Source organism: Tamandua tetradactyla, chromosome 21 (assembly GCF_023851605.1).
Source record: "Tamandua tetradactyla isolate mTamTet1 chromosome 21, mTamTet1.pri, whole genome shotgun sequence".
Classification (NCBI taxonomy): Eukaryota; Metazoa; Chordata; class Mammalia; order Pilosa; family Myrmecophagidae; genus Tamandua; species Tamandua tetradactyla.
Window position 1 is genome coordinate 53559059 of NC_135347.1, and position 27144 is coordinate 53586202.

Genomic DNA, 27144 nt, shown 5'->3' on the forward strand with positions numbered 1-27144 from the left:
AAATATGAAAGCTACTGGTGTGCAGAACAGTCAAGCAAAGAGATGTCCGAGGCCAGGAATCTCCTTTTGAGATCAAAATGGATACAATGGGTAGCTCTCTCCGAAAAATAAAAACCCCACGAAGTCGCAAATAAAGTCCGCAGCAAGCCCACAGCCTGGCTTCCAGGGGGCCACAGCCCGGACTCAGCCACCGCAAAAACCCGGAGTGGGAGCTCCGGCAGGCCTGGAGCGGGCCGGGTTCGGGCCAGCCTGGGCACTGGGCATGCGCAGGGGCTGGCCCGCCGGGTCCGCTGTAAACCGTGACGAGTCCGGAAGCGCCTGCGCGCGCCCCTCTGCGCCAGAAGTAGTTTTGTTCCGCGTCTCGGGACTGGAGCCCTTCTGGGAGAACCCCGGGCAGCACCCGCTCGATACACCCCCATCGCCGCGGCCATGTCCAGCAACAGCTTCGCTTACAATGAGCAGTCCGGCGGGGGGGAGGCGACGGAGCTGGGTCAGGAGGCGACCTCAGCCATTGCCCCCTCGGGCGCCTTTGGCCTCTTTAGCAGCGACTTGAAGAAGTGAGAAGAATGGTTTGGGGCGCTGGGGCGGATGAGGGGCCCGGGATCCCGCAGGAGCGGGCCCCGGGCGGGGGCTCCCGGGAGAGGGGTGGGCGCGCCCGGAGATCTGGTCGGAGCTGGGCGGTGACTGTCCCCGCGGGCAGGTGAGGGGTGGGCTTGCGTCCGTGGGCTGTGTGGGAAGCGCACCGGAGTGTGAGGGTCTCGTAGTTTTCAAACTTTGGTATAACCCCCTGTGGAGAGGTTGTCCCCACCCCCAAAGACCCTGACTGAGTTGGTCTGGGCTAGGACAGAGGAATCTGAATTTTGAACGAACACTTTTAGTCGAGTTGATGTTCGGGGACCGAACGTTGAGAAATTGTCCTGTCAGGGTGAAAGGAGTTTCTTTGGTAGTTGGAAATGGGAATGAGTGTGAGTTTTGCTGATGGAGACTTATTCCGTGATCCTGGAGTGAATCGGAAAGGGGGTGATTTTAGGGGCTTTATGAATGAAAAAACTGCTTTATACAAGCTTTAATCTTCTTGGCCAATATCCTTTACAGACAAAAAAACCAATTCTAAACAAAACAATGGAAATATGAGTAGAGAATATTTAAAAAGAGCGTTACTGAGAACAAATCAGAAACTTTTACAAGGTACCTTTTACAAGGTAATGTTTTTAATGTTTTTTAAAAACATTAATGTACACTTGGTTTTGTAAAAAGTTGGTAAAATATTTTGAGTGCCACTGAGAAATGGAATAAAACGTTGTTACTAAACTAATGAATTTATAAATAAATGAATTAAGAAAAAGCCAATTATTTTTATTGGCGGAGGGGTTTAAAAGGAATAGACTTACAGAATCCTAGAAGCTTTGTTTATATTTTATTGTGGTCGTTTTTTACATTTATAAATTTTTATTTTTCAGTACTAATCAATATGGTCACATATTAGCTTGTCACTAGATTACTGTGAATTAAGATAAAATATTTATGCTGGTAGCTTTGCAGGTGTCACAAGGGTGTAATTAAAATGTAAACTTTACTAATAAGATTGGGTAGTCTAGAAAGTGTTTAGAAGTTGAAATTGGAATTAAGATTTGACTTATTAAACTCACTGAAATCTTACAGGCTGCATGTGGAATAGTCTTTTACTTGTTTTCCCTTGATCATGGGTAGAAATGTTTAAAAGTAAAATATCTGATTTCATTTTTCATTCTGTGCGTTGAGATTATTTAGCGTTCTAACAAGGAGCTTGTTGCATTTCTACAGTTCCGTTACAGTTTTGCCTGTCAAATTAACCTGCAAATTTGCATCGTTTATTTGGCATGTAATTTGCTTACAATTAATTTACTTGTATACTTTGATGAATACTTTGTGTACATCTAAGATATTTTCCATTTTAGAGCCTCTGATTTTCTATTTTGTCAGATTTGGGCCTATTTGTGAAATATATTTGTCTTCAATTCTGTGACCAGTGTTATTGAGGTGGCTTTGCAGGTTCTATTTAAAATAAAAGTATCTAATGTTATTGAGTGCTTGCTAGATGCTAGGTATTTGTGCACATCACTTTACGTCCTGTAAACAATCCTATGACACAGACACTTCTCTGATCTCACTTTACAGATGAGAAAATCAAAGTATATTGCTAGGATTTAAACCCAGGCATTCTAATCTCAGCCCACTTTCAAGCATTTGGATGTACTACTTATTACTTGATGAAATTTATGTTGCTTTCAGTATTAGAGAATGCATAGAACTCCCTAAAAATTTAAAGCTTTGAAGAGCAGCTGTAGACAGTGTATGACCTTGAAGCTTCCAGAAATTAGAAACATTTGACCAATGAACTGCAATCTAAAGGTTTGCACAAAAACAAGGAGGCCCCTGTTTTGGGAAGTAGTCACTTAATCTCTCCTGAGCCAGTGTTCTCTAATTTATAAAATGGTGATGTTACTTTGATTTTTTTTTTTTTTTTTTACTTCTCAGGTTTAATACGATGATAATCGTGGCAAAATTCACTTGAAAAAGTTAAAGATTACTCTGTTTCTCGCTCTGATTTTAATGGTTTACTTGGATATAGTTTCAGGTTTACAGAAAAGTTGCAAAAATAGTACAGAGAATTTCTGTATACCCTTTACTCAGAGATTCACCAATTTTTAAACACTTTGCCACATTTGTTTTATCATGCTCCACACACACACACATTCATATCAAGTTTTCATCATGTGCCTTTATCCCTTAATGCCATAGTGTGTATTTTTTTAAGGTCAAAAATATCCTCTTACCCAATCACAGAACTGTTATATTCAGAAAATTTAGCATTGGTGAAGTCTATAGTCCTTAATCCAGTTTCCCAATTTGTCCCAATAATGTTGTTATTATTTTTTCACCATCTTTTTCTTCTCGTGTAGGATCCAGTCAAGGGTCACATATTGCTTTTAGTTGTCATATCTCTTTAATCTAGAGTAGTTTCTGAGCCTTGCTTTACCTTTCATAACTTTAATTTTTTGGAACAATACAAGCCTGTTATTTTATAATGGGTTAATCAGTTTAGGTTTGCTGGTGTTTCCTTGCGATTAGATTCAGGTTATGTATCCCTGGTCAGAATTCTACCATAAGTTATGTGTCCTTCTTAGGCTATTACATCTGGAGGCATAGGATCTTCTTGATGTTAATTTTTCTGGTCAAGAGGTTGTCCAGTTTTTCTACTGTATTGCTATTATTTTTCCTATTTCAAATAATCTTTCTCTGGGAAGACTTAAAGACCATGCAGATAACTTGCTCCTCATCCTATTTACCACTCCCTATATTTAGTGATCATGGGTTCATCTCCTGAATCAGTTTTTCCGAGTATGGCTGCGAACTGGTAATGTTATAACTCCCCCACCCCTCCATTCTTCTGCTTTTTAACCTCTGGTCTTAGAGCTCTGTCTTCTGTTTCTGATCCTTCCCTAATCATCTCAAGGCTATGTAGTCAAATCCTAGTCACATTATTATTATTATGATTATGTTTATTTTCTGAATTTAACCTTTTTTGCTTACTCTGTGTTCAATATACCAGTCTCACTTATTTACTCTCCACCTTGTAAACAAAATCAGAATTAGAGCATATTTAGATTATTTCATAAAAAAGATCATATATCATTATTGGTTAGTTAGCGTCATGTGAGATTATGGCTTCAAGATTTTTAATTTCTTCATTTAAAATGTAAAGAAATCATTATTATTATTATTTTTGCATGAGCAGCACCAGGCAACGAATATTATTATTTTCTATATTCCTTTCTTATTAGAATGGTTTAAACATTCATTGCTTTTAGTTTTTTACCAAGTTCCTTTATTTAAAAAAAAGAATATTTTTCTTAATCAGCTGGGTTGTGTGTATAATTTAAAAATTAATCTAAATTTTTTATCTGGATAAAACATTTCATTAGGAATTAATTTCTAGAAAGAAGTAGACAAGAATAATTTTTCACAACAATAATAAAACTACTAAATTTCTCTTCCTTTTGAAAACATCATGATATATAAGAAAAAGCATTGGACTTCCAGAGTAAGAAGGCCTGGATTTAAGTTAATGTTTTCTGCTGGTAGTAACGTTTCCTTGTTCTAGTCACTTGATCTCTTCAAACTTCAGTTTCCTCATTTCTAGAAAGGATATGCTAATGCCTTATTTTGTGAGGGTCCTGTAGGATGATGTACTTTTACACTGCTTTCTTAACTTAAGAAAGTTGGTAAAGCTTCAGTGAGGTGTTGACAGTTTAGATTTTAGGTTTTTTTTTTTTTAGAAGGCTGCATTAGTGTTTGTTTTTTTTTTTAATATTTTCATTGAGAAATGTCTACACACATACAGTCCAACCGTATTATACAATCAGTGGCTTACAGTGTCATCACATAGTTGTGTATTCTTCACCATGATCATTTTTAGAACATTTGCATCACTCCAGAGAAAAAGAAATAAAAAGAAGAAAAAAGAACCATACATCCCATATTCTTTACCCCTCCCTGCCCATTGACCCACAATATATCAGTCTACTCAATTTCTCAATTTTTACCTTTTATCTCTTCTTATTTATTTGTTTATTTATTTATTTATATCCTTACTTATTTTTTTACTCATCTGAACATACCGTGGATAAAAGGAGCATCAGACACAGGGTTTTCACAATCACACAGTCACTTTGTAAAAGCTGTAGTCATACTGTCTTTTTCAAGAATCAAGGCTACTGAAAGACAGTTGACAGTTTCAGATACTTCCCTCTAGCCACTCCAATACACCATAAACTAAAAAGGATTATCTATATAATGTGTAAGCATAACCTCCAGGATAACCTCTTGACTCTGAAATCTCTCAGCTGCTGAGACTTTATTTTGTCTCATTTCTCTCTTCCCCATTTTGGTCAACATAGAAGGTTTTTGCCAGGTGGGGAAAAGGGAGCGTTCTTCAGGCCGAGGAAATACTATTAGAAATTAGGAGAGTTGCACAAGAAAATGCATGTTCAGATGAGGTAAAGATTTGAACAGCAAAATATGGAATTGTCTAAGCAGTAGTTAAAGCATGAGTGAGGTTATCACACTAGGAGAACTTTTCATGTAGAACAGAAGGCAGTTTAGACAAAGCACCAGTACTTAAGGGGTAAATGATGGAAGGACTACTAGGAAAAGAGTCAGTGCTCAGAAGACTAGGAAACCAGAGGGAGGTTAAAAAAAACCCACAAAGTAAGGTAACAAGAAGTTTGGAAGGTGAAAATGTTCAGTTATGTCAGGATTTGCAAATGAGGGCAAATAGAATGAAGGGTGATAAGAGGCATTGAGTTTAACGATTAAAATATGACCTTAGCGACCAGTAATTTAGCAATGCAGTACCTCCTGAAACATATTGAAATGTGGTATTTTTGGTTCCTGTTGAAATTGGAGTGGACTTTGATTTGTTTAGATTTACAGAGCTGGTTTAGACTTAAACAAAGGGCTACTGACTTTTCTCTAGTTGGTAATATGATAATGCTACATCAGTGGATATGCATTGCACAGCTTATTTATTTTTTTTAACTTAAGTTTTTATTTATTGTCAAGTTTACAGTATCATCCATGAAAATTACATCACATATGCCCCTTTGACCTTTTAATATCAGAGTTTCTCAAGAGATTCCAGTGGGGGGATTACAGAGAGCTTTAAAAAAGCTGTGGTTTGTATGCATTACAGTAACTATAAATCCACCACTTTTTCTCTTTCAAGAAGGCATACAGAAATGCAGCTGAGTGAGATTAACCTTTATATGGGAATGTTTTTGAATTTAGTAAAAATAAGATGAATCAGTCCCAGATATTGGTGTTTATTAATAGTAATACATTTGTGACATGCCTCAAAATGTCACCGTCACAATACAAGGTTTTAAACTTGTTTTTTTGTAGTTGTTTTGTAGAGAGGACTTTCATTCACAGGCTCTTTTAATATTAAATGGCATAACTTATATGAAGTTGTTTAAGAAAGTGCTTAGCTCGTAATTTTGTTTAATAAATATTTTTAGGTGCTTTACTCAATTCTTTGGTTCAGATTGTGTTTAAGTTTACTATCTCTTTAGAGTAGTTGGAAAAGTAAAGTATCCCTATATACTTTGTATTGTTGTAGTACCCTGAAGTTAATTGTGTATAGGTGTAGAACAACCTATTTCTTTATTGCTGTGATTAAGGTTAGCTGTTTTGGAATTGTCATGTAGGTGTGTTGGGTGAATTTTACACTCAGGATTTTTTAAGTCCCCTTCTATCTTTTATTTACAGATTTTGGATTTTTCCTCTGGTTAGTTCATTCGTTAGTGTTTTCGGTATGAAAATACATAACAATGATAAGATCTTTTTTTTCCTCATGCAGACTTTCTCTGCATTCTTCTTCTTTTTTTAATTAATTTAAATTTCTTTTTAAAACATAACACACAGAGACTAAAGCAAAAAATGTTTATTTGTTACAAAATTTAGATTTTGACTAGAGCATTTCCTAATATAACTCATGTAGATAGTTTGATTGAATGTCATAAGTACTTGGAATCTCAGGTAGCACATGAGATTTTGTTGGTTTGTCCAGAGTGATTCCCCGATGAATCCCAGAATGATTTGATCAGTGACTGGAAAAGTATTTGCAAGCCCCCTTCGGGAAATGGTGAGAGTGGGGAGAAATTCAACTTCCCCAAGTTGAATTCTTGATATTCTCACAAGCAGTGTGGACAACCAAAGCTACAGGCTGAGCCCCCAGCCTTGGGGTTTGTTCACATGAAACTTAACCCCACAAAGGATAGGTCAAGTCTACTTAAAATTTAGGCCTAAGAGTCACCTCACATGAAACTTAACCCCACAAAGGATAGGTCAAGTCTACTTAAAATTTAGGCCTAAGATGTGGCCTCTCTCTCCAGCCAACATGACGAGCAGTCTCACCACCCTCCCCCTGTCTACGTGGGACATGACTCCCAGGGGTGTGGACCTTCCTGGCAACGTGGGACAAAGATCCTGGAATGAGCTGAGACTCAGCATCAAAGGACTGAGAAAAACCCTAGAATGAGCTGAGAATGAACATCAAGGGATTGAGAGAACCTTCTCAACCAAAAGGGGGAAGAGTAAAATGAGACAAAGTGTCAATGGCTGAGAGATTCCAAACAGAGTCGAGAGGTTATCTTGGAGGTTATTCTTATGCACTAAGTAGATATCACCTTGTTGTTCAAGATGTAGTGGAGAAGCTGGAGGGAATTGCCTGAAAATGTAGTGTTGTGTTCCAGTAGCCATGTTTCTTGATGATGATTGAACAATGATATAGCTTTCACAATGAGACTATGAATGTGAAAACCTTATGTCTGATGCTTCTTTTAGCTACTATATCAATAGAAGAGTAGAACATATGGAATAAAAATAAATAATAGGGGGAACAAATCTTAAAATAAATTCAGTTTGAAATAGTGGTAAATGAAAGCGAGGGTTAAGGGGTATGGTACGTATAGTTTTTTTTTCTCTATTATCATTTTATTTCTTTTTCTGTTGTCCTTTTATTTCTTTTTTGAAATCGATGCAAATGTACTAAGAAATGATGAATATGCAACTATGTGATGATATTAAGAATTACTGATTGTGTATGTAGAATGGAATGATATCTAAATGTTTTGTTTAATTTTTTTTATTAATAAAAAAAGTTAAAAAAACATAACACACAGTCTTACCATATGATCATTCCATACTACATATATAATCAGTAATTCACGATATCATCACATAGTATATTCATCATCATAATCATTTTTTAGAACATTTGTGTCCATTTAGAAAAAGAAATAAAAAGAAAACAGAAAAAAATTCATACCTACCATACCTCTTACCCCTCCCTTTCATTGATCACTAGCATTTCAATCTACTAAATATACTTCAACATTTGTTCCCCCTATTATTTATCTTTAATCCGTATGTTTTACTCATCTATCAAAAAGGTAGATAAAAGAAGCATCAGACACAAGGTTTTCACAATCATACAGTCACATTGTGAAAGCTATATCATTATACAATCATCTTCAAGAAACATGGCTTCTGGAACACAGCTTTGTGTTTTCAGGCAGTTCCCTCCAGCCCCTCTGTTACGCCTTAACTAAAAAGGTGATGTCTATTTCATGCGTAAGAATAACCTCCAGGATAACCTCTCGACTGTTTGGAATCTCTCAGCTGTTCACACTTTATTTTGTCTCATTTCTCTCTTCCCCCTTTCAATCGAGAAGGTTTTCTCAATCCCTTGGTGCTGAGTCCCAGCTCATTCTAGGATTTCTGTCCCACGTTACCAGGAAGGTCCACACCCCTGGGAGTCATGTGCCACATAGAGAAGGGGAGGGCAGTGAGTTAGCTTGTGTTGGCTGAGAGAGAGAGGCCACATCTAAACAACAAAAGAGGTTCTCTTGGGGATGACTCTTAGGCCTAATTTTAAGTAGACTTAGCCTATCCTTTGTGGGGTTAAGTTTCATGTGAGGAAACTCCAAGATTGAGGGCTCACCCTATTGTTTTGGCTGTCCCCACTGCTTGTGAGAATATCAAAAATTCTCTACTTGGGGAAGTTGAATTTTCCCTCTTTCTTGCCATTTCCCCAAGGGGACCTTGCAAATACTCTTTTATTCACCATTCAAATCACTCTGGGATGTATCAGGACATCACTCTGGACAAACCTATAAAATCTCATGCCCTACTCAAAGTTCCATGTACTTATGATGTTCAGTTAAGCTGCCAACATAAATTATATTAGGAAATGCACTAGTCAAAATATGAATTTTATACCAAATAAATATTTTTTTTGCTTTAGTCTCACACATAAGTTAAAGTTTTAAAATATTAATTGCCATCTATTTTCAACACCCTGCATTATTGACATTCCTTTGTTCTTCCTCATGCAAAACATTTTAAAATTTGTACATTTAGTCACTATCATTATACACTCTAGGCATTCCTAGATTATACCATATCAGTCTTTATTGTATATCTTTTCTTCTGATTTCATTTGTGCTGCCAGGCCTCCTCCCTCTATCATTCTCACATTCAGCTTCATTCCATGTTCTAACATTATTGTATTTCAGTTAGGTCGTGTTGTGCTATCCATTTCTAAATTTTTACAATCAGTCTTGTTGCACAGTCTATATCCCTTCAGTTCCAGTTACGCAATATCTACCCTATTTCTTTTTTTTTTTTTTTTTTGCCTATATATTTTTTTATTAATTAAAAAAAGAATTAACAAAACAATTAGAAATCATTCCAATCTACATGTACAATCAGTAATTCTTAATAACATCACATAGTTGCATATTCATCATTTCTTAGTACATTTGCATCGATTTAGAAAAAGAAAAAGACAACAGAATAAGAATTAAAACAATAATAGAAAGAAAAAAAAACAAAAAAAACAAAAACAAAAAACCTATACCTCACATGCAGCTTCATTCAGTGTTTTAACATAATTGCATTACAATTGGGTAGTATTGTGCTGTCCATTTCTGAGTTTTTATATCCAGTCCCGTTGTACAGTCTGTATCCCTTCATCTCCAATTATCCCTTCTCTTTTTTTTTTTTTTTTTAATTAACGGAAAAAAAGAAATTAACCCAACATTTAGAGATCATACCATTCTACACATGCAATCATTAATTCTTAACATCATCACATAGCTGCATGATCATCATTTCTTAGTACATTTGCATTGGTTTAGAAGAACTAGCAACATAACCGAAAAAGATATAGAATGTTAATATAGAGAAAAAAATAAAAGTAATAATAGTAAAATCAATACAAAACAACACAAAACAAAACAAAAACCTATAGCTCAGATGCAGCTTCATTCAGTGTTTTAACATGATTACTTTACAATTAGGTATTATTGTGCTGTCCATTTTTGAGTTTTTGTATCTAGTCCTGTTGCACAGTCTGTATCCCTTCAGCTTCAATTACCCATTGTCTTACCCTGTTTCTAACTCCTGCTGAACTCTGTTACCAATGACATATTTCAAGTTTATTCTCGAATGTCCGTTCACATCAGTGGGACCATACAGTATTTGTCCTTTAGTTTTTGGCTGGATTCACTCAGCATAATATTCTCTAGGTCCATCCATGTTATTACATGCTTCATAAGTTTATTCTGTCTTAAAGCTGCATAATATTCCATCGTATGTATATACCACAGTTTGTTTAGCCACTCTTCTGTTGATGGAGATTTTGGCTGTTTCCATCTCTTTGCAATTGTAAATAATGCTGCTATAAACATTGGTGTGCAAATGTCCGTTTGTGTCTTTGCCCTTAAGTCCTTTGAGTAGATACCTAGCAATGGTATTGCTGGGTCGTATGGCAATTCTATATTCAGCTTTTTGAGGAACCGCCAAACTGCCTTCCACAGTGGTTGCACCCTTTGACATTCCCACCAACAGTGGATAAGTGTGCCTCTTTCTCCGCATCCTCTCCAGCACTTGTCATTTTCTGTTTTGTTGATAATGGCCATTGTGGTGGGTGTGAGATGATATCTCATTGTGGTTTTGATTTGCATTTCTCTAATGGCCAGGGACATTGAGCATCTCTTCATGTGCCTCTTGGCCATCCGTATTTCCTCTTCTGAGAGGTGTCTGTTCAAGTCTTTTTCCCATTTTGTAATTGGGTTGGCTGTCTTTTTGTTGTTGAGATGAACAATCTCTTTATAAATTCTGGATACTAGACCTTTATCTGATATATCATTTCCAAATTCTACCCTATTTCTATCTCCTGATGACCTCTGTTCTTAACTGAAATTATCCAAGTTCATTCATTAATGTTAGTTCATATCAGTGAGACCATGCAGTATTTGTCCTTTTGTTTCTGGTTAATCTCACTCAGCATAATGTCCATCCATATTGTTACATACTTCATAATTTCATTCTGTTTTACAACTGCATAATATTTCATCGTATGTATATACCACTGCTTGCTTAGCCACTTGCCTGTTGATGGACATTTGGGCTGTTTCCATCTCTTGGCAATTGTAAATAATACTGCTATAAATTTGAGTATGCAAATGTCTGTTTGTGTCCTTGCCCTCATGTCCTCTGAGTAGATACTTAGTAATAGTATTGCTGGGTCATACGCGATTCTATACTTAGCTTCCTGAGGAACTGCCAAACTGCCTTCCACAGTGGTTGTAACACTGTTAGTGGACATTCCCACCAACAGTGAATAAGTGTACCTCTTTCTCCACATCCTTTCCAGCACTTGTCGTTTTCTGTTTTATTGATAATGGCCATTTTGGTGGGTGTGAGACGATATCTCATTGTGGTTTTGATTTGCATTTCCGTAATAGCCAGGCAAATTAACATGTTTTCATGTGCCTTTTGGCCATTTGTATTTCCTCTTCTGAGAAGTCTCTGTTCGAGTCTTTTGCCCATTTTGTAATTGGGCTGTCTGTCTTTTTGTTGTTGAGTTGAACAATCTCTTTATATGTTCTGGATACTAGACCTTTATCTAATATATTGTTTCCAAACATTGTCTCCCATTGTGTAGGCTGTCTTTTTACTTTCTTGATAAAGTTCTTTGATGCACAAAAGTGTTTGATTTTGAGAAATTCCCATTTCTTTCTTTCTTTCTTCAATGCTCGTGTTTTGGGTGTAAGGTCTAGGAAACTGTCTCCTATTATAAGATACTTCCCTACATTTTCTTCTAACAGTTTTTTTTTTTTTTTTTTTTAAAGGAAGGAAAGACAGAGAAGGAAGGAAGGGAGGAAGAAAGGGAAACATTTTTAAACATTTTCTTGTTTTATTATATTTTGTTTGTTTGTTTGTTTTTTACATAGGCTGGGGCCGGGAATCGAACCGGGGTCCTCCGGCACGGCAGGCAAGCACTCTTGCCCGCTGAGCCACCGCGGCCCGCCCTCTTCTAACAGTTTTATGGTCTTAGATCTAATGTTTGATCCATTTTGAGTTAATTTTTCTATAGGGTATGAGATGTGGATCCTCTGTCATTATTTTGAATGTGGATATCCAGTTCTCTAGGCACCATTTATTGAAGAGACTGTTCTGTCCCAGGTGAGTTGGCTTGACTGCCTTATCAAAGATCAACTGTCCATAGATGATAGGGTCTATATCTGAACACTCTATTATATTTCGTTGGTCAGTATATCTATCTTTATGCTAGTACCATACTGTTTTGACCACTGTAGCTTCATAATACGCCTTAAAGTCAGGTAGTGTGAGACCTTTGGCTTCATTTTTCTTTCTCAGGATACTTTTATCTATTCGGGGCACCCTACCCTTCCAGATAAATTTGATTATTGGTTTTTCTATTTCTGAAAAATAAGTTTTTGGATTTTAATTGGTATTGCATTGAATTTATAAATTAATTTAGGTAGAATTGACATCTTAACTATATTTAGTCTTCCAATCCATGAGCACAGTATGCCCTTCCATTTATTTAGGTCTTCTGTGATTTCTTTTAACAATTTCTTATAGTTTTCTCTGTATAGGTCTTTTGTCTTTTTAGGTAGATTTATTCCTAAATATTTTATTCTTTTGGTTGCAATTGTAAATGGAATTTTTTTCTTGATTTCCTCCTCAGATTGTTCATTACTAGTGTATAGAAACACTACAGATTTTTGAGTGTTGATCTTGTAACCTGCCACTTTGCTGTACTCATTTATTAACTCTAGAGTTTTGCTGTGGATTTTTCAGGGTTTTCGACATATAGTATCGTATCATCTGCAAACAGTGAGAATTCTACTTCTTCCTTTCCAATTTTGATGCCTTGTATTTTTTTTGCTTGTCTAATTGCTCTGGCTAGAACTTCCAACACGGTGTTGAATAACGATGGTGATAGTGGACATCCTTGTCTTGTTCCTGATCTTAGGGGGAAAGTTTTCAGTTTTTCCCCATTGAGGATTATGTTACCTGTGGGTTTTTCATATATTCCCTTTATCATGTTGAGGAATTGCCCTTCTATTCCTATTCTTTGAAGTGTTTCAACAGGAAAGGATGTTGAATTTTGTCAAATGCCTTTTGTCCATCAATTGAAATGATCATGTGGTTTCTCTGCTTTGATTTGTTGATATGGTATATTACATTAATTGATTTTCTTATGTTGAACCATCCTTGCATACCTGGGATGAATCCTACTTGGTCATGGTGTATAATCCTTTTAATATGCTGCTGGATTCTATTTATAAGAATTTTGTTGAGGATTTTTGCATCTATATTCATAAGAGAGATTGGTCTGTAGTTTTCTTTTTTGTAATATCTTTGTCTGGCTTTGGTATGAGGGTGATGTTGGCTTCGTAGAATGAGTTAGGTAGTTTTCCCTCCTCTTCAATTTTTTTTTGAAGAGTTTGAACATGATTGGTACTAATTCTTTCTTGAATGTTTGGTAAAATTCACATTTGAAACCATCTGGTCCTGGACTTTTCTTTTGGGAGAGCTTCTTAATGACTGATTCAGTTTCTTTACTTGTGATTGGTTTGTTGAGGTCGTCTGTTTCTTCTCCCCTCGTAACCTATAGTCTTGATTTTAATTCTGTGAGTTTGCTTGTTTTAAGTAGTTCCTATCAGTGAGATCATGCAGCATTTTTGTCTTGTGTTTGGCTCATTTCACTCAGCATGATGTCCTCATGGTTCATCCATGTTGTTGCATGAATCTGAACTTCATTCCTTTTTACAGCTCACCAAAATTGCATTGTACACACACACACATGCACACACACACACACACACAGCATTTTGTTTATCCATTAATCAGTTGATGAACACTTGGGTCATTTCTATCTCTTGACAATGGTGAATAATACTCCTGTGAGCGTCAGTGTGAAAATACCTGTTTGAGTTCCTGCTTTCTATTCTTTTGAGTATATACTTAGTAGTGGGATTGCTGGGTCATATGGTAATTCTGTATTTGGCTTCCTGAAGAACCACCAAACAGTTTGCCACAGTGGCTGCACCATTTTACATTCCCATGAACAGTGAATAAGTGTTCCTCTTTCTCCACCTTCTCTTTAACACTTGATGATGTTTTGAACATCTTTTCATGTGCTTTTTGGCCATTTGTGTATCCTGTTTGTAGAAATGTATAGTTAAATTTTTGCCTATTACTTAATTGAGTTCTTTGTCTTTTGATTATTGAGTTGTAGGATTTCTTTATATATAAACTGGTCTATAACTTTCTTTTTTTATCTTTCTTAGGTTTTGGTATGAGTCATTTTGGCTTTATAGAATGAGTTAGGTCATGTTCCTTTCTCTTCAGTTTTATGGAAGAGTTTGAGCAGGATTGATATTAATTCTTGGAATGATTGGTAGAATTCCCCTGTGAAGCCATGTGGTCCTGGGCTTTTCTTTGTTGGGAGGTTTTTGATGACTGATTCAACCTTTTTACTATTAATTGGTCTGTTGAGGTCTTCTGTTTCTTCTAGAGTCAGTGTAGGTCATCCGTATGTTTATAGGATTTGTCCATCTCATCTAGTTGTCTCATTTGTTGGCATACAGTTGTTCAAAGTATCTCTTATGATCTTTTTTTTTCCTGTGGGGTCAGTATAATACTGATTTTATTTTTTTCATCTTCTCTCCTTTTTTTCTTTGTCAGTCTAGCTAAATTTTTTTCAATTTTATTGATATTTTCAAAGAACCAACTTTTGGTTTTATTAATTCTATTTTTTTTTAAATTCTAAATTCCATTTATTTATTTATTTGTTTATTTTTTTTAAATGTAGAGCTGTGTTCCAGTAGCCATGTTTGTTTATTTATTTATTTTTTTTACATGGGCAGGCACCGGGAAACGAACCCGGGTCCTCTGGCATGGCAGGCAAGTATTCTTGCCTGCTGAGCCACCGTGGCCCGCCCTAAATTCCATTTATTTTTGCTCTAATCAGTGTTATTTGCTTCATTCTCCTTGCTTTGGGATTGGTTTGATGCTCTTTTTCTAGTCCTTCCAGTTGCGCAACTCAGTCTTTGCTTCTAGCTTTTCATTTTAATGTAAGGCATTTAGGGCTATAAATTTCCCACTTTGCACTGCCTTCACAGTTTTGATATGTTGTGTTCTCATTTTCAGTCATCTCAGATATTTATTAATTTCCCATGTAATTTCTTCTTTGACTTACTGACTGTTTAGGATTGCCTATTTAGCTTCCATATATTTGTGGATTTTCCCATTCTACACCTATTATTGACTTATAGCTTCATTCCATTATGATCAGAGAAGATGCTTTGTATAATTTCAATCTTTTTAAATGATTAAGATTAGTTTTATCAGCCAACATGTGGTCTGTTCTTTAGAATGGCCCATGTGCACTAGAGAAGAGAGTATGTTCTGTTTTGCACTGTATATGTCTATTAGATCTAGTTCATTTATCATGTTTTCAAGTTCTTTGTTTCCTTATTGATCTTCTGTCTAGATTTCTGCTGTTGGATGAGAGTGCTACTATTATTGTAGAGGTGTCTATTTTTCCCTTCAGCTTTGCCAGTGTTTACATCTTATATTTTGGGGCTGTGTGGTTAAGTACATAAATATTTATGATTGTTATTTCTTCATGCAGGAATCCCCCATTTATTAATATATTGTGCCTCTCTGTGTCTCTTATAATAGCCTTTGACTTAAAGTTCATTTTGTCCAATGTTTTTATGCTACTCAAGCTTATTTTTAGTAACTGTTTGCCTGGAATATTTTTTCCAGCTTTTCATTTTCAATGTATTTGTGTCTGTGCATCTAAGGCGAGTCTTTTACAACCAACATATAGTTGGATCATGCTTTTTATTTAAATCCATTCTGCCAATCTGTATCTTTTGATGGGGTAGTTTAATCCATTTTGATTCAGTGTTATTAATGTAAAGGTAGTTCTTCAGCCATTTTCTTTTTTTTAGCATGGGCAGGCTCTGGAAATTGAAACTGGGTCTCTGGCATGGCAGAGAAGAACACTGCCACTGAGCCACCATTGCCCGCCCTCTTCAGCCATTTTGTCTGTTGGCTTTTATACCTCACATACATTTTTTCTGTCTTCCCTTTACTTTATTGCAACCTGCTTTTATGCATAGTTGATCTTTTGTGATGTATCTCATTTATGCTTCTGTATGTATATGTGTGTGTGTTTGTGTGTATTTTTTTTTGGGTGCATGGTCTGGAAATTGAACCCAGGTCTCCCACATGGAAGGCAAGTATTCTACCTCTGAACCACCTGTGCACCTGTATATTTTTAAAAATACTTTCTTTGTGGATTCTCTAGGGTTTATATTGTACAATATACACTGTAACCTTTTAGTTTGAAATGATACCAACTTGCTTTAATAGCATACATGTTCTGTTCCCATAGCTTTGTGTTTCCTCTCTTTATGTTGCTGTTTTCCCACTTTCCCACTTTATATTTGTATGTGCATTATCAGGCAATGTGCCTTTTACTTGTTCAATTTTGTCCTGTCCCTCATTGGAACTAATGACTAGAGTTGTATATTGAGGATACAGTAGTATTGGACTTTGCATTTACCCTTTTAGTTACCTTTACTGACAGTCTTAATTTCTTCACACTACTCCAAGCCACTTTGCTGGGTCTTTTCCTTTCAACTTGCAGAGCTTCCTTTAGTAATTCTTGTAGGCAGGTCTTTTGTTGACGAACTCTCTCAGTTTCAGTTTGTGCATATTTTAAGCTCTCCCTTAGTTTTGAAGGATGAAGATTTTTTGCCTGGCAGTTTTGCTCTTTCAGTACCTTAAAGATACCATGCTGCTGCCTTCTTGCCTCCATGGTTTCTGGTGAGAAATCGGAACTTAGTCTTATTGCGCATCCTTGTGTGGTGAATGGTTTTTCTCTTGCTGCTTTCAGAATTCTTTAATCTTCAGTGTTTGACTTTTTGATTAGTGTGTGTCTTGGAGTCGCTCTATTAGGATTTATTCTGTTTGGAGTAGGTTGTGCTTCTCAGATGTATATATTTATGTTTTTGTAAGAGTTGAGAAATTTTTGACCCTTATTTCCTCAGATATTCTTTCTGCCCTTTTCCCTTTTGTGACACCCATGACATGCCTTTTTTGTGCGTTTCATGCTGTCAGTCATATCTCTCAGACACTGTTTAATTTTATTATTCTTTTCTCCATCTGTTCTTCTGACTGTGTTCTAGTTTGCTAGCTGCCAGAATGCAATATACCAGAAACGGAATGGCTTTTTAAAAAGGAGAATTTAATGAGATGTTAGTTTACAGTTCTAAGGCCGAGAAAATGTCTCGGCCTTAGAACTCATTTTTAAATGAGTTCCTCATTTTTAAATGACTTAAAGCAAGTCTATAGAAATGTCCAATCTAAGGCATCCAGGAAAAGATACCTTGGTTCAAGAAGGCCAGTGAAGTTCAGGGTCTCTCTCTCATCTGAGAAGGCACGTGGTGAACACAGTCATGGTTTCTCTCTCAGCTGGAAGGGCACATGATGAGCAAGGCACCATCTGCTAGCTTCTTCTCCTGGCTTCCTGTTTCATGAAGCTCCCTGGGAGACGTTTTCCTTCTTCGTCCCCAAAGGTTGCTGGCTGGTGGACTCTCTGCTTCTTGTGGCTTCTCATTCTGCTCTGCTCTCTCTGAATCTCTTTCTCCAAAATGTTTCCTCTTTTATAGGACTCCAGTAAACCAATCAAGATCCAGCCAAATGGGTGGAGACATGTCACCTAATCCAATTTAACAACCACTCTTGACTAAATCACATCATCCAGGGAGACGATCCAATCACAGTTTCAAATACAGTATTGAACAGGAATTATTCTACTGTTATGAAATGGGATTTTGGTTAAAACATGGATTTTCTAGGGGGCATACTTCCTTTCAAACCAGCACAGACTGTATGATTTCAGTGCCCTGTCTTCTAGTTTGCTGCTGCTTTCTTTTGCCTCTTCATATCTGCTGTTATATGCCTCTAATGTATTTTTAATTTCTACTATTGTGCCTTTTATCCCCATAATTTCTGTTATGTTTCTATTCTTTTTATACTTTCAGAGTCTTTATGCTCATCTATTGTCTTTCTAATATCCTTTATCTCTTTATGTATTTTTCCTTCATTTCTTTGAATTGATTTAAGAGATTTGTTTGAACTTCTTTATTACTTGTTTCAAATACTGTGCCTCCTCTGAAGTTTTAATTTGTTCCTTTGGCTAGGCCACATCTTCCTGTTTCTTAATATGGCTTGTAAGTTTTTGCTGATGTCTAAGCATCTGATTTTTAAAAAAATATTTTAAATTGATAGATATTCACTACATACATTCCATACATGGTGTAATCAGTGGATCGTAACATAGTTGTGTATTCATCACTGTGATCACTTTTCAGAACATTTACATCACTCCAGAAAAAGAAATAAAGAGGAAAAAGAAAAAACTCATACATGCCACATCCCTTACCCTCCCTCTCATTGACTACTAGTATTTCCCTACGTAATTTATTTCACCCTTTGTCCCCCCTACTATTTATTTTTGTATCCTTTTTGTTACTCATCTGTGCATGATCATGTTTTATGAATTAACCCTGAAGGTCAGTTTCTCCCTCTTGTCTGTGGTTTTATTGTTGGCTTTGGGTTGAGGGTCTTCTTTGACATTTGATTCTCTTTATTCTAGGCCTTTAGAATAGCCCAAGTTTAACTGCAGATTTTCTCAGCTCTTCATCTGTTTCTTTCCCTGCATATATTGTATAATGTTTAAGGTTGTGCTTTTTGTGTAATTGCTTCACCTCCAAGAGAAAGCTTTCTTTCTTCTGGTCCTTTTTGGGAATCTTAATGTTATATTTGTTTTTGTGCAGAATTTTCTCCCCAGGTCCTATGATTTGTTTAAATTTTCTCCCTCACTCAGTGTGCTGTTTTTCTTGCTCTCAGTTCTGGGACCCTTCTGTCTTAAAGCAGTTCAATTTAATATCCTTGCTTCGCACTATTTTCCCCTTGTGAAGTTTTTCTGTTTCTGATTTCTGCTCTGTTAGGGTATCCTGCCCTGGGGAGCCAAAAGGGGTCAATCCAGAAATGTTGGTCACTCCAGAAAAGTCTCTTGTTTTTCAGTGTTCCAGCTGACAGTAACTGGATTGAGTGATGCACAACTTTTTTCTTTTTTTTTTTTTGCCCCTGGGTGTCCTTTTATATGCAGCACTCCTCAGTGGCATTTGTTCCCCACTTGTTCTCTGTAGACTTGAGTCTCTGTGCCTGGATATGCTTGTGGTTCTAACTCACTACTGTGAATAGCTTTATAGACTGTGTCCCTGGTGGAAGGTGGGAAGGATCCAGGCCACTTCCTCTGAAAAACTCCCAAGCTGAGTGGTACTGAGTAAGGGGGTGGGAAGAGGAGCAGCAGGAACCAGATGGAAATTTTTTTCTACCTGATGTTTTTATCTTCCTTCATTTCAGCATTTGTGGAGTCCTTCTCCAGTCTTTGCCATCTTCTAGAGTGCTAAGCAAGTGAGATTTCTCTTTTCATTTGCCCAATCTCTGGGGTGGTTTTTTTCAGGGGATGTCTTGCATTACCATATTGATGTCATCACTCTGTGTTGAAACATTTTTGTTATTTTGTGTCCTTTTACAAAAGCTAATGTGAGAACATGAATGTTTACCACCTCATTGGTCTTTCTATGAATATCATTTCTATTGACTTAATCTTTGTAACCCTAGCGCCTACTACACTTCCATTTATTAGTTTGCAGAGCACATTCTTAAACTTCATTTCTAGATGAAGTATTAGAAGACTGACATAAAATAAAAGTATTATAAGTTAGCACATGCTTAGTGTTAAATGGAATGAAAAAGAAGTCCTGCATTAATTATAAGAAGGGAGTGATAACTGAAGGTTGGAGCTGCTAGAGAAGGTGGACTTTGATTTAGTCCTTAACACAAGTTTTAGAAAAGGATGAAGCATTCAAGGAAACAGGAAAATAGTATGGCTTTTTTTTTTTTTTTTTTTTTTTGGTGCAGTGGTGAGCAAAATGACTTGAAAAAAGAGGGAGTTCCTGGAAAGGAGCAATGGAAAATGAGGTTTAAGAGATAGTTATTAGAGTGTGAAGGAAATTGAAGGAAATTTCCATTTTAAGAATGGGAGTTGATGATTACAAATTATTATTGCAGTGGTGTTTTGGAAAGAATAATCTGGCATTGTATGGAGGATAGATTGGAGAAAAGAACTGGAGACAAGGAACTAAAAAGGAGATTGTTAGGAAAGTCCAAGAATCTGTGACAATAGTTTGGACTCCATTGTTATAAGTGGTAGGAATAGGGAGTTGTGAGCTACATTATGAGAGAGTGATTTGTAGGCCTTAGTAACTTTTTAGATTTGGTTGAGGGGGGGGAAGGAATTAAGAACTTTAAAGTTTCAAGTTTAATTGGAAATATGTTAGGACTGTTGACTGAAATGGGAAAGGGTGAGGTGGGTACATTTTGAGAAGATGCAAGGACAATTTTGTTGGTGATGTTGGGTTGTTGTTGAGAGAGGTCAGGGTTGTAGATATATATTTGAGAATGTGTTGTGGTAAGAGAATATATAGTTTTCTGTGACTAAATAATTGTACTTTTGCAATCGAGCAAATTCAGCCAGAGGTCTGCTGTTGAGATGTGTTTTTGGTTTTTGAAAAGGTTAATACGAAAATATGTTGGAATTGAAAAAATAGAAACACCCTATATTTAAAGAACGTCATCCCAAATTAATTTGAGCTATCAGATTAATAAATAAGGAATACAAATGGCTACTTTGCTTGTAGTCAAAGGAATGCAAACATCTTTCTTACTTTATTTTAATGAAGCACTGGTGGTAATAAAAGGTAGTTTATATTATATTTTTATTCAGCAAAGTTTGAAGTGGGCAACCCTGTGTTATTATTCAGACTTTTTGTTGAAATTTTACCTATTCCTTGAGATCCAGAAGTGTGGGATACTCTTCTGAATATTGACGGTTGGTTACCTCCTTCAGAGGAAGTTAGAACTTTACAAACACTTCTCTGCACTTTGGTAAGATCAAAATCAGCAACTCATATTTAACATTATGTATTATAGAAATGATAAGATTAATTAAAAGTGAATAAATTAGAATCACATAGTTATAAATAGCTTCTGCCTATCTGACAGTATCAACAAGTATGAAATAACAGATTTTCTCAAGGTCACTGGATACTTGAACATTTTCTTTAAATAGAAATGTGGTTAAGTGCCCAGAAGTCAGAGAAAATTTTTGTTTACATGCATATACTCATGCAAGCACACACACACAGAGTAGTGTGTACATTTCTTAACTAATAATTTTGGATTGTAGTGTCTACAAATTATTTTTTTTATCTCTAGCATTCCTGGTATTTTAAAGCTGTTTTCATTCATGTAATGGAAACTATAAAAAGTTTCAATATAGTTTGGTCAGTAGTACATATTGTATCTTTCAAAAAATTAAAACCAGCTATGAAAATTCATATGTAATCTTTTTTAAAAAAATATTTGTATTGGCAGATCTTCACACATATACAGTCCATACATGGTGTACAGTTAGTGGCTCACAATATCATCACATAGTTCTGTATTTATCACCATGATAATTTTTAGAACATTTGCATCACTCCAGAAAAAGAAATATAAAGAACAAAAGACTCATACTCCCATACCCCTTTACCCCTCATATGTAATCTTTTGAAAACTACAATTAATTATAGTTGAAACAAGTTCCTTAGTGTTTCAACAAATGGTAAAATTAAAAATAATCGTGTAAACTTTAGTGATGCTTACTTTTTACCCTATTCCTGTCAAATAGGAATTTGTAGGACATTTTTTTCTGTTTCTAGGCCTATACAGCCTTCTCAAGCTATTCATCAGGAAACAGGGTGAAGCTAGGTAACTTTTTAAAAACTGAATTTTTTACTGAGATTTTCAAGTGCTTCAGGAACGAAGCCCATCTAAGGTGGACTTGCATATTGGTTTCCTCAATTCCCTACACAGAAGGCCAATCCAAACTCATCAGATGGAAAATTTGCCTTCTGTGGCCTTGAAAAATTTGTTTTTAAGAATTAAAAAATTAATCTAGCTGTGAGTTGGCGGATCTTATTAATATAGCTGTAGAAAATGATATTTTCTCTACTATTATTTATGAATTTCATGAAGGAAAATCTAATACTAATATTCAGACTTGATGCAAAAACTGACTCTTTGGCATATCTGTGTTTATGCCCATCTGTTACTGTGGCACTGTGCCCATTTTTGTGGTGGTATGCCAATAGTAGTGAGGCATGTGAGCCAACAAAGATGAATTGTCTAGATGGAATATGCTATTCTGTAATACTAATCAATTTTGAGCTGATGAGTCTACATGAGATAATGTTAACCAAATACAGTCAAAGTAATGTCAGTAAAAATAAAATTTATTTTGATTTATGTGGCAGTGTATCACAGATGTTTTAGACTACCATTGAGAATAATTAGAATTAGTGTTTATTATTGTTCCAGTGATCAATCTTCTTCTCATGAAAAAATGAATTTAAAAGAAAAATAATTTTTCTTGTGATAAATTTTAAATTAGTGAGGAAGGGTGGTGACTATAGGTCATGGGTTTTATACATATTGTACCTTATAGTTCTTAAGCTGTGTTCTTAATATACTCAACTTTATAGCAGAAATTGACAACAATTTGTTAAATGGGAAGAATTTCAGATTTCAAAACAGGACCTATACCCTAGTTGTATGGTAATATAAATTGCATGATCTTAGATATATTGATACATTTTATACTTGCTTATATATTAGACTTACTTATATTTGCATATGTACTTAATACTTATTGCAATCTTTGAATTATTTTTACTCCCACTTTATGTAGTTCTTATACTTTCTGAGCCTCAGTTTCCTTACTATTAAATGTCTAGTATCACATATTTCATTGAGACCTTGTGATGCTAAAATAAGATAGTGTTTTAAGTTCTAGAATGCAGTACCACTCGTGCCTAAATAAGTTAATTATATGTTATAAATGTAAGGCATATTAGTGGTAAACTCTAGAAAACAATGGCATTATCAAGTGCCTAAATAAGTTAATTATATGTTATGAATATAATGCATATTAGTGATAACATAGGCAATATTGTAGAAAGATTATAACTCCCATTCTCATACCCCAAAGGTAGCTACAATGAAAACTAATGTATCTTTCCAGAAAAAAAAATTTTTTAAAGCCAGATGATTATATATTGTTCTTTTCATACCTTGCTTTTCACATAATCAAACTTGGAGGTCAGCATAAGAAGCTATTTCAATCTTTTAACCACTGTGTAATATTCCCTAGTGTTTCCTTTATTTAGTTAGTCCCCATATTGATGGGTATTTGATTAATTTCACTTTTTTGTTGACTATAAACAATACCACAATATTTTACATACTTTGTGTGAATTTATCTTTTTTTCATAAATAGATAAGCATAAGAAGCTATTTCAATCTTTTAACCACTGTGTAATATTCCCTAGTGTTTCCTTTATTTAATTAGTCCCCATATTGATGGGTATTTGATTAATTTCACTTTTTTGTTGACTATAAACAATACCACAATATTTTACATACTTTGTGTGAATTTATCTATTTTTAGGCAAAATTCTTAGATGTAGAATTGTAAGTCAGTGTTACTGCATTTTAAATTATGGTAGATATTGTTCAATTACCTTCCAGATGGATTGTACCAGTTTATGTCTCCACCAACAGTAAAGTCTATTTTCCTCACATCTTTGCCAGTAATGGGTACCATCAAATTTCATGTTTGCCAGATTTAAGGTAAAACATATTATGTTGAGTCTTTATAGTTATAATTGCATATAAGCCTTCTCCCTCATATTTACTGGTTTATTCTATTAAGAAGTGAAATGCTTTTTAATATCCTTTGTCCATTTCTCTCTTGAATCACTGCTTATTGTTTGGTCACAGGCTCTTTGTATTTTAAGGAAATTAGTGCTACTCTTATTTGAATCCTAAATTGATTTTATTTATCTTTTGACGTAGTTTATGACATTTTCTTTTCAGTGCAAAAGTTTTAAATCTTTCTGTGTTTATATTTATTGATTTTTTTTTCTTTTATTGCTTTGGAGACTCCCCTAAACTTTTAATCTTTTATAGATGGAGGCATTTGGGTTTACGGTGTTATTAAACAGTGAAAAATAACTTTTTGCTCTCTCCAACTAATTTTTTGTCTTCATATATAAACTTAACTGAATCAGAATCTCCATAGATTTCCTTAAAAACTTTAAGAATTAATAGTCACTTCTAGAAGACTTCCCTAATCTCCTGAGTAGAAAAGTAGAATTTATTCTCTTCTACTTATTAAGCTAATGGCATTGATAAAAGGCTTGGCAAATATGGAAACTTTTCCTGTTGTATGTATATCATCAGGTTTTTGTAATACATGTATTGGTGATTATTTATATGTAGAAGATGTATGACTGGTTTTTTTTTAACTTTTTTTATTAATTAAAAAAATTAACAAACAAAACATCAAGATATCATTCCATTCTACATATACAATCAGTAATTCTTAATATCATCACATAGTTGTATATTCATCATTTCTTAGTACATTTGCATCGATTTCAAAAAAAAATAAAAGACAACAGAAAAAGAAATAAAACGATAACAGAGAAAAAAAAAGATTATACATACCATACCCCTTACCCCTCGCTTTCATTTAACACTAGCATTTCAAACTAAATTTATTTTAACATTTGTTCCCCCTATTATTTATTTTTATTCCATATGTTCTACTCTTCTGTTGATATAGTAGCTAAAAGGAGCATCAGACGCAAGGTTTTCACATTCACAGAGTCTCACTGTGAAAGCTATATCATTGTTCAATCATCATCAAGAAACATGGCTACTGGAACACAGCTCTACAATTTCAGGCAGTTCCCTCCAGCCTCTCCGCTACATCTTGAACAACAAGGTGATATCTACTTAATACATAAGAATAACCTCCAGGATAACCTCTCAACTCTGTTTGGAATCTCTCAACCATTGACACTTAGTCTCGTTTCACTCTTCCCCCTTTGGTCGAGAAGGTTCTCTCAATCCCTTGATGTTAATTCTCAGTTCATTCTAGGGTTTTTCTCAGTCCCTTGATGCTGAGTCTCAGCTCATTCCAGGATCTCTGTCCCACGTTGCCAGGAAGGTCCACATCCCTGGGAGTCATGTCCCACGCAGAGAGGGGGAGGGTGGTGAGACTGCTCGTATGACTGGTTTTTAACCTTTATTGGAGTCATGGACCTTTTTTGAGAAGCCAGCGAAAGCTTGGAGTTTTTCTGTATTCCTCTAAGGAACAAGTTTAATATATAGCTGTTCTAGTTTGCTAGCTGCTAGAATGCGATATACCAGAAACAGAATGACTTTTTAAAGAGGGCGAATTTAATAAGTTGCAAGTTTGCAGTTCTAAGGCCATGAAAATGTCCCAATTAAGGCAAGTCTATAAAAATGTCCAAATTAAGACACTAACAAAAGGTTACCTTCACTCAAGAAAGGCTGATGAAGTTCAGGGTTTCTCTCTCAGCTGAAACAGCACATGGTGAACATGGCGACAACTGCTAGCTTTCTCTCCAGGCATTTCGTGAAGCACCCCCAGGGGTGTTTTCCTTCTTTATCTCCAAAGGTCTCTGGCTACATGGGCTCTTGTGGTTCTTGTGGTTCTGCTTATAAGTCTCTCCAAATGCTTCCTCTTTTTAAGGATTTCAGTAAATTTACTGGAGTCAGATCTCCCTCTAATACCCACATTTGGAGGAGTCACATCTCCAGCCTATAGTACTGAATAGGAATTAAAAAAAAAAAAAAGGCTGGAGGACTTCCGGAGAAGATGGCGGCTTGGTAAGGTGTGCGCGTCTTAGTTCCCCCTCCAGAACAACTACTAGATAACTGTAAACAGTACAGAACAGCTCCCGGAGTCACGACAGAGACCAGACACACAGTGTACCCCAGTCTGGAACAGCTTGACCGGCTGTGAGACTCTGCTGCGGTGAGGTCCCCGAGCGGTGTGCGCTCCCCCGGGCCGCGGCGGCTGGCCCTCCTCCCTCCTTCCCGGTCTGCCTGAGAGACTCGGATCGGCGGTTCCCCAAGCTGCGGACCGGCGACCAGAGCCCCTCCCACACACACGGCTTCCCGGGCTGGCTGGGAGCCTCGGATCAGCGGTTCCCCAGGCCGCGGCGCCGGCGACCGGAGCCCCTCCCACACACGTGGCTCCCCGGGCCAGCTGGGAGCCTCGGATCGGCAGTTCCCCAAACCGCGGCGGCTAGCCCCCTCCCTCCTTCCCGGTCCACCTGAGAGACTCGGATCGGCGGTTCCCCAAGCTGCGGACCAGCGACCGGAGCCCCTCCCACACATGTGGCTCCCCGGGCCGGCTGGGAGCCTCGGATCAGCAGTTCCCCAAACCGCGGCGGCTGGCTCCCCTCTCCCACACGCGGCTTCCCGGAGGGAAAGGAAAGAGTCTCCAACAGTAGTAGAGACTGAGTCCAACCTAACACCAATAGTGGCATTAATGAACAACTTCTGGCTACTAAAAATAGGCCCTCAGCTCAGGCAAAACTGATCAAGGTGGAAGTCGCTTATTGGGCTAACTGAAAAAGAGGAAAGGGGGCGAAACAGAGCCTTCTGCAGCTGTTTCTGCAGAGGATTGGTTGCCTCTGTGGTCAGCACTGGGATTACGCAGGTTGCGACTGCCCCGAAAGCAGAGGCGGGCTGCTTTCAGGGCTCTCTACCACCTGAACCTTCCCCGGGAGGGGTGAAACGCAACCCAGGTGGAATCCCTCTCTCAAGGAATTCAGATCCCAGGACTTCACAATTTGAAGTCATTAAAACCAACCTACAACCTTTCCTCTGTCTCCACCACGCACCCAGCAGCGAGAGTCTTCCAAAGTTAAAGGAGCCACAACATCTTTTGCTGGTGGGACCCGCAGACAGACAAGCACCACATACTGGGCAGGATAAGAAAAACAGAGCCCAGAGACTTCACAGGAAAGTCTTTCAACCTGCTGGGTCCCACACTCAGGGAAATCTGATTAAATGCCCAGACACCAGCAAAAAATAACAAATCACACCAGGAAAATTGAAGATATGGCCCAGTCAAAGGAACAAACCAATAGCTCAAATGAGATACAGGAGCTGAGACAACTAATTCTGAATATATGAACAGAAATGGAA

General features: G+C 36.7%; 1 protein-coding gene across 1 annotated transcript in view; it reads left to right on the plus strand.

Moving 5' to 3' along the window:
• Window positions 1–283: 283 nt before the first annotated feature.
• The window catches only part of AP3B1 (adaptor related protein complex 3 subunit beta 1), a 353422-nt gene continuing 326561 nt past the window's right edge, over window positions 284–27144 (plus strand). The window contains exon 1 of the mRNA XM_077138668.1: window positions 284–557. Within this exon, the coding sequence (XP_076994783.1) occupies window positions 430–557 (128 nt within the window). The 5' untranslated portion in view covers window positions 284–429. The remainder of the gene's footprint in view (window positions 558–27144) is intronic.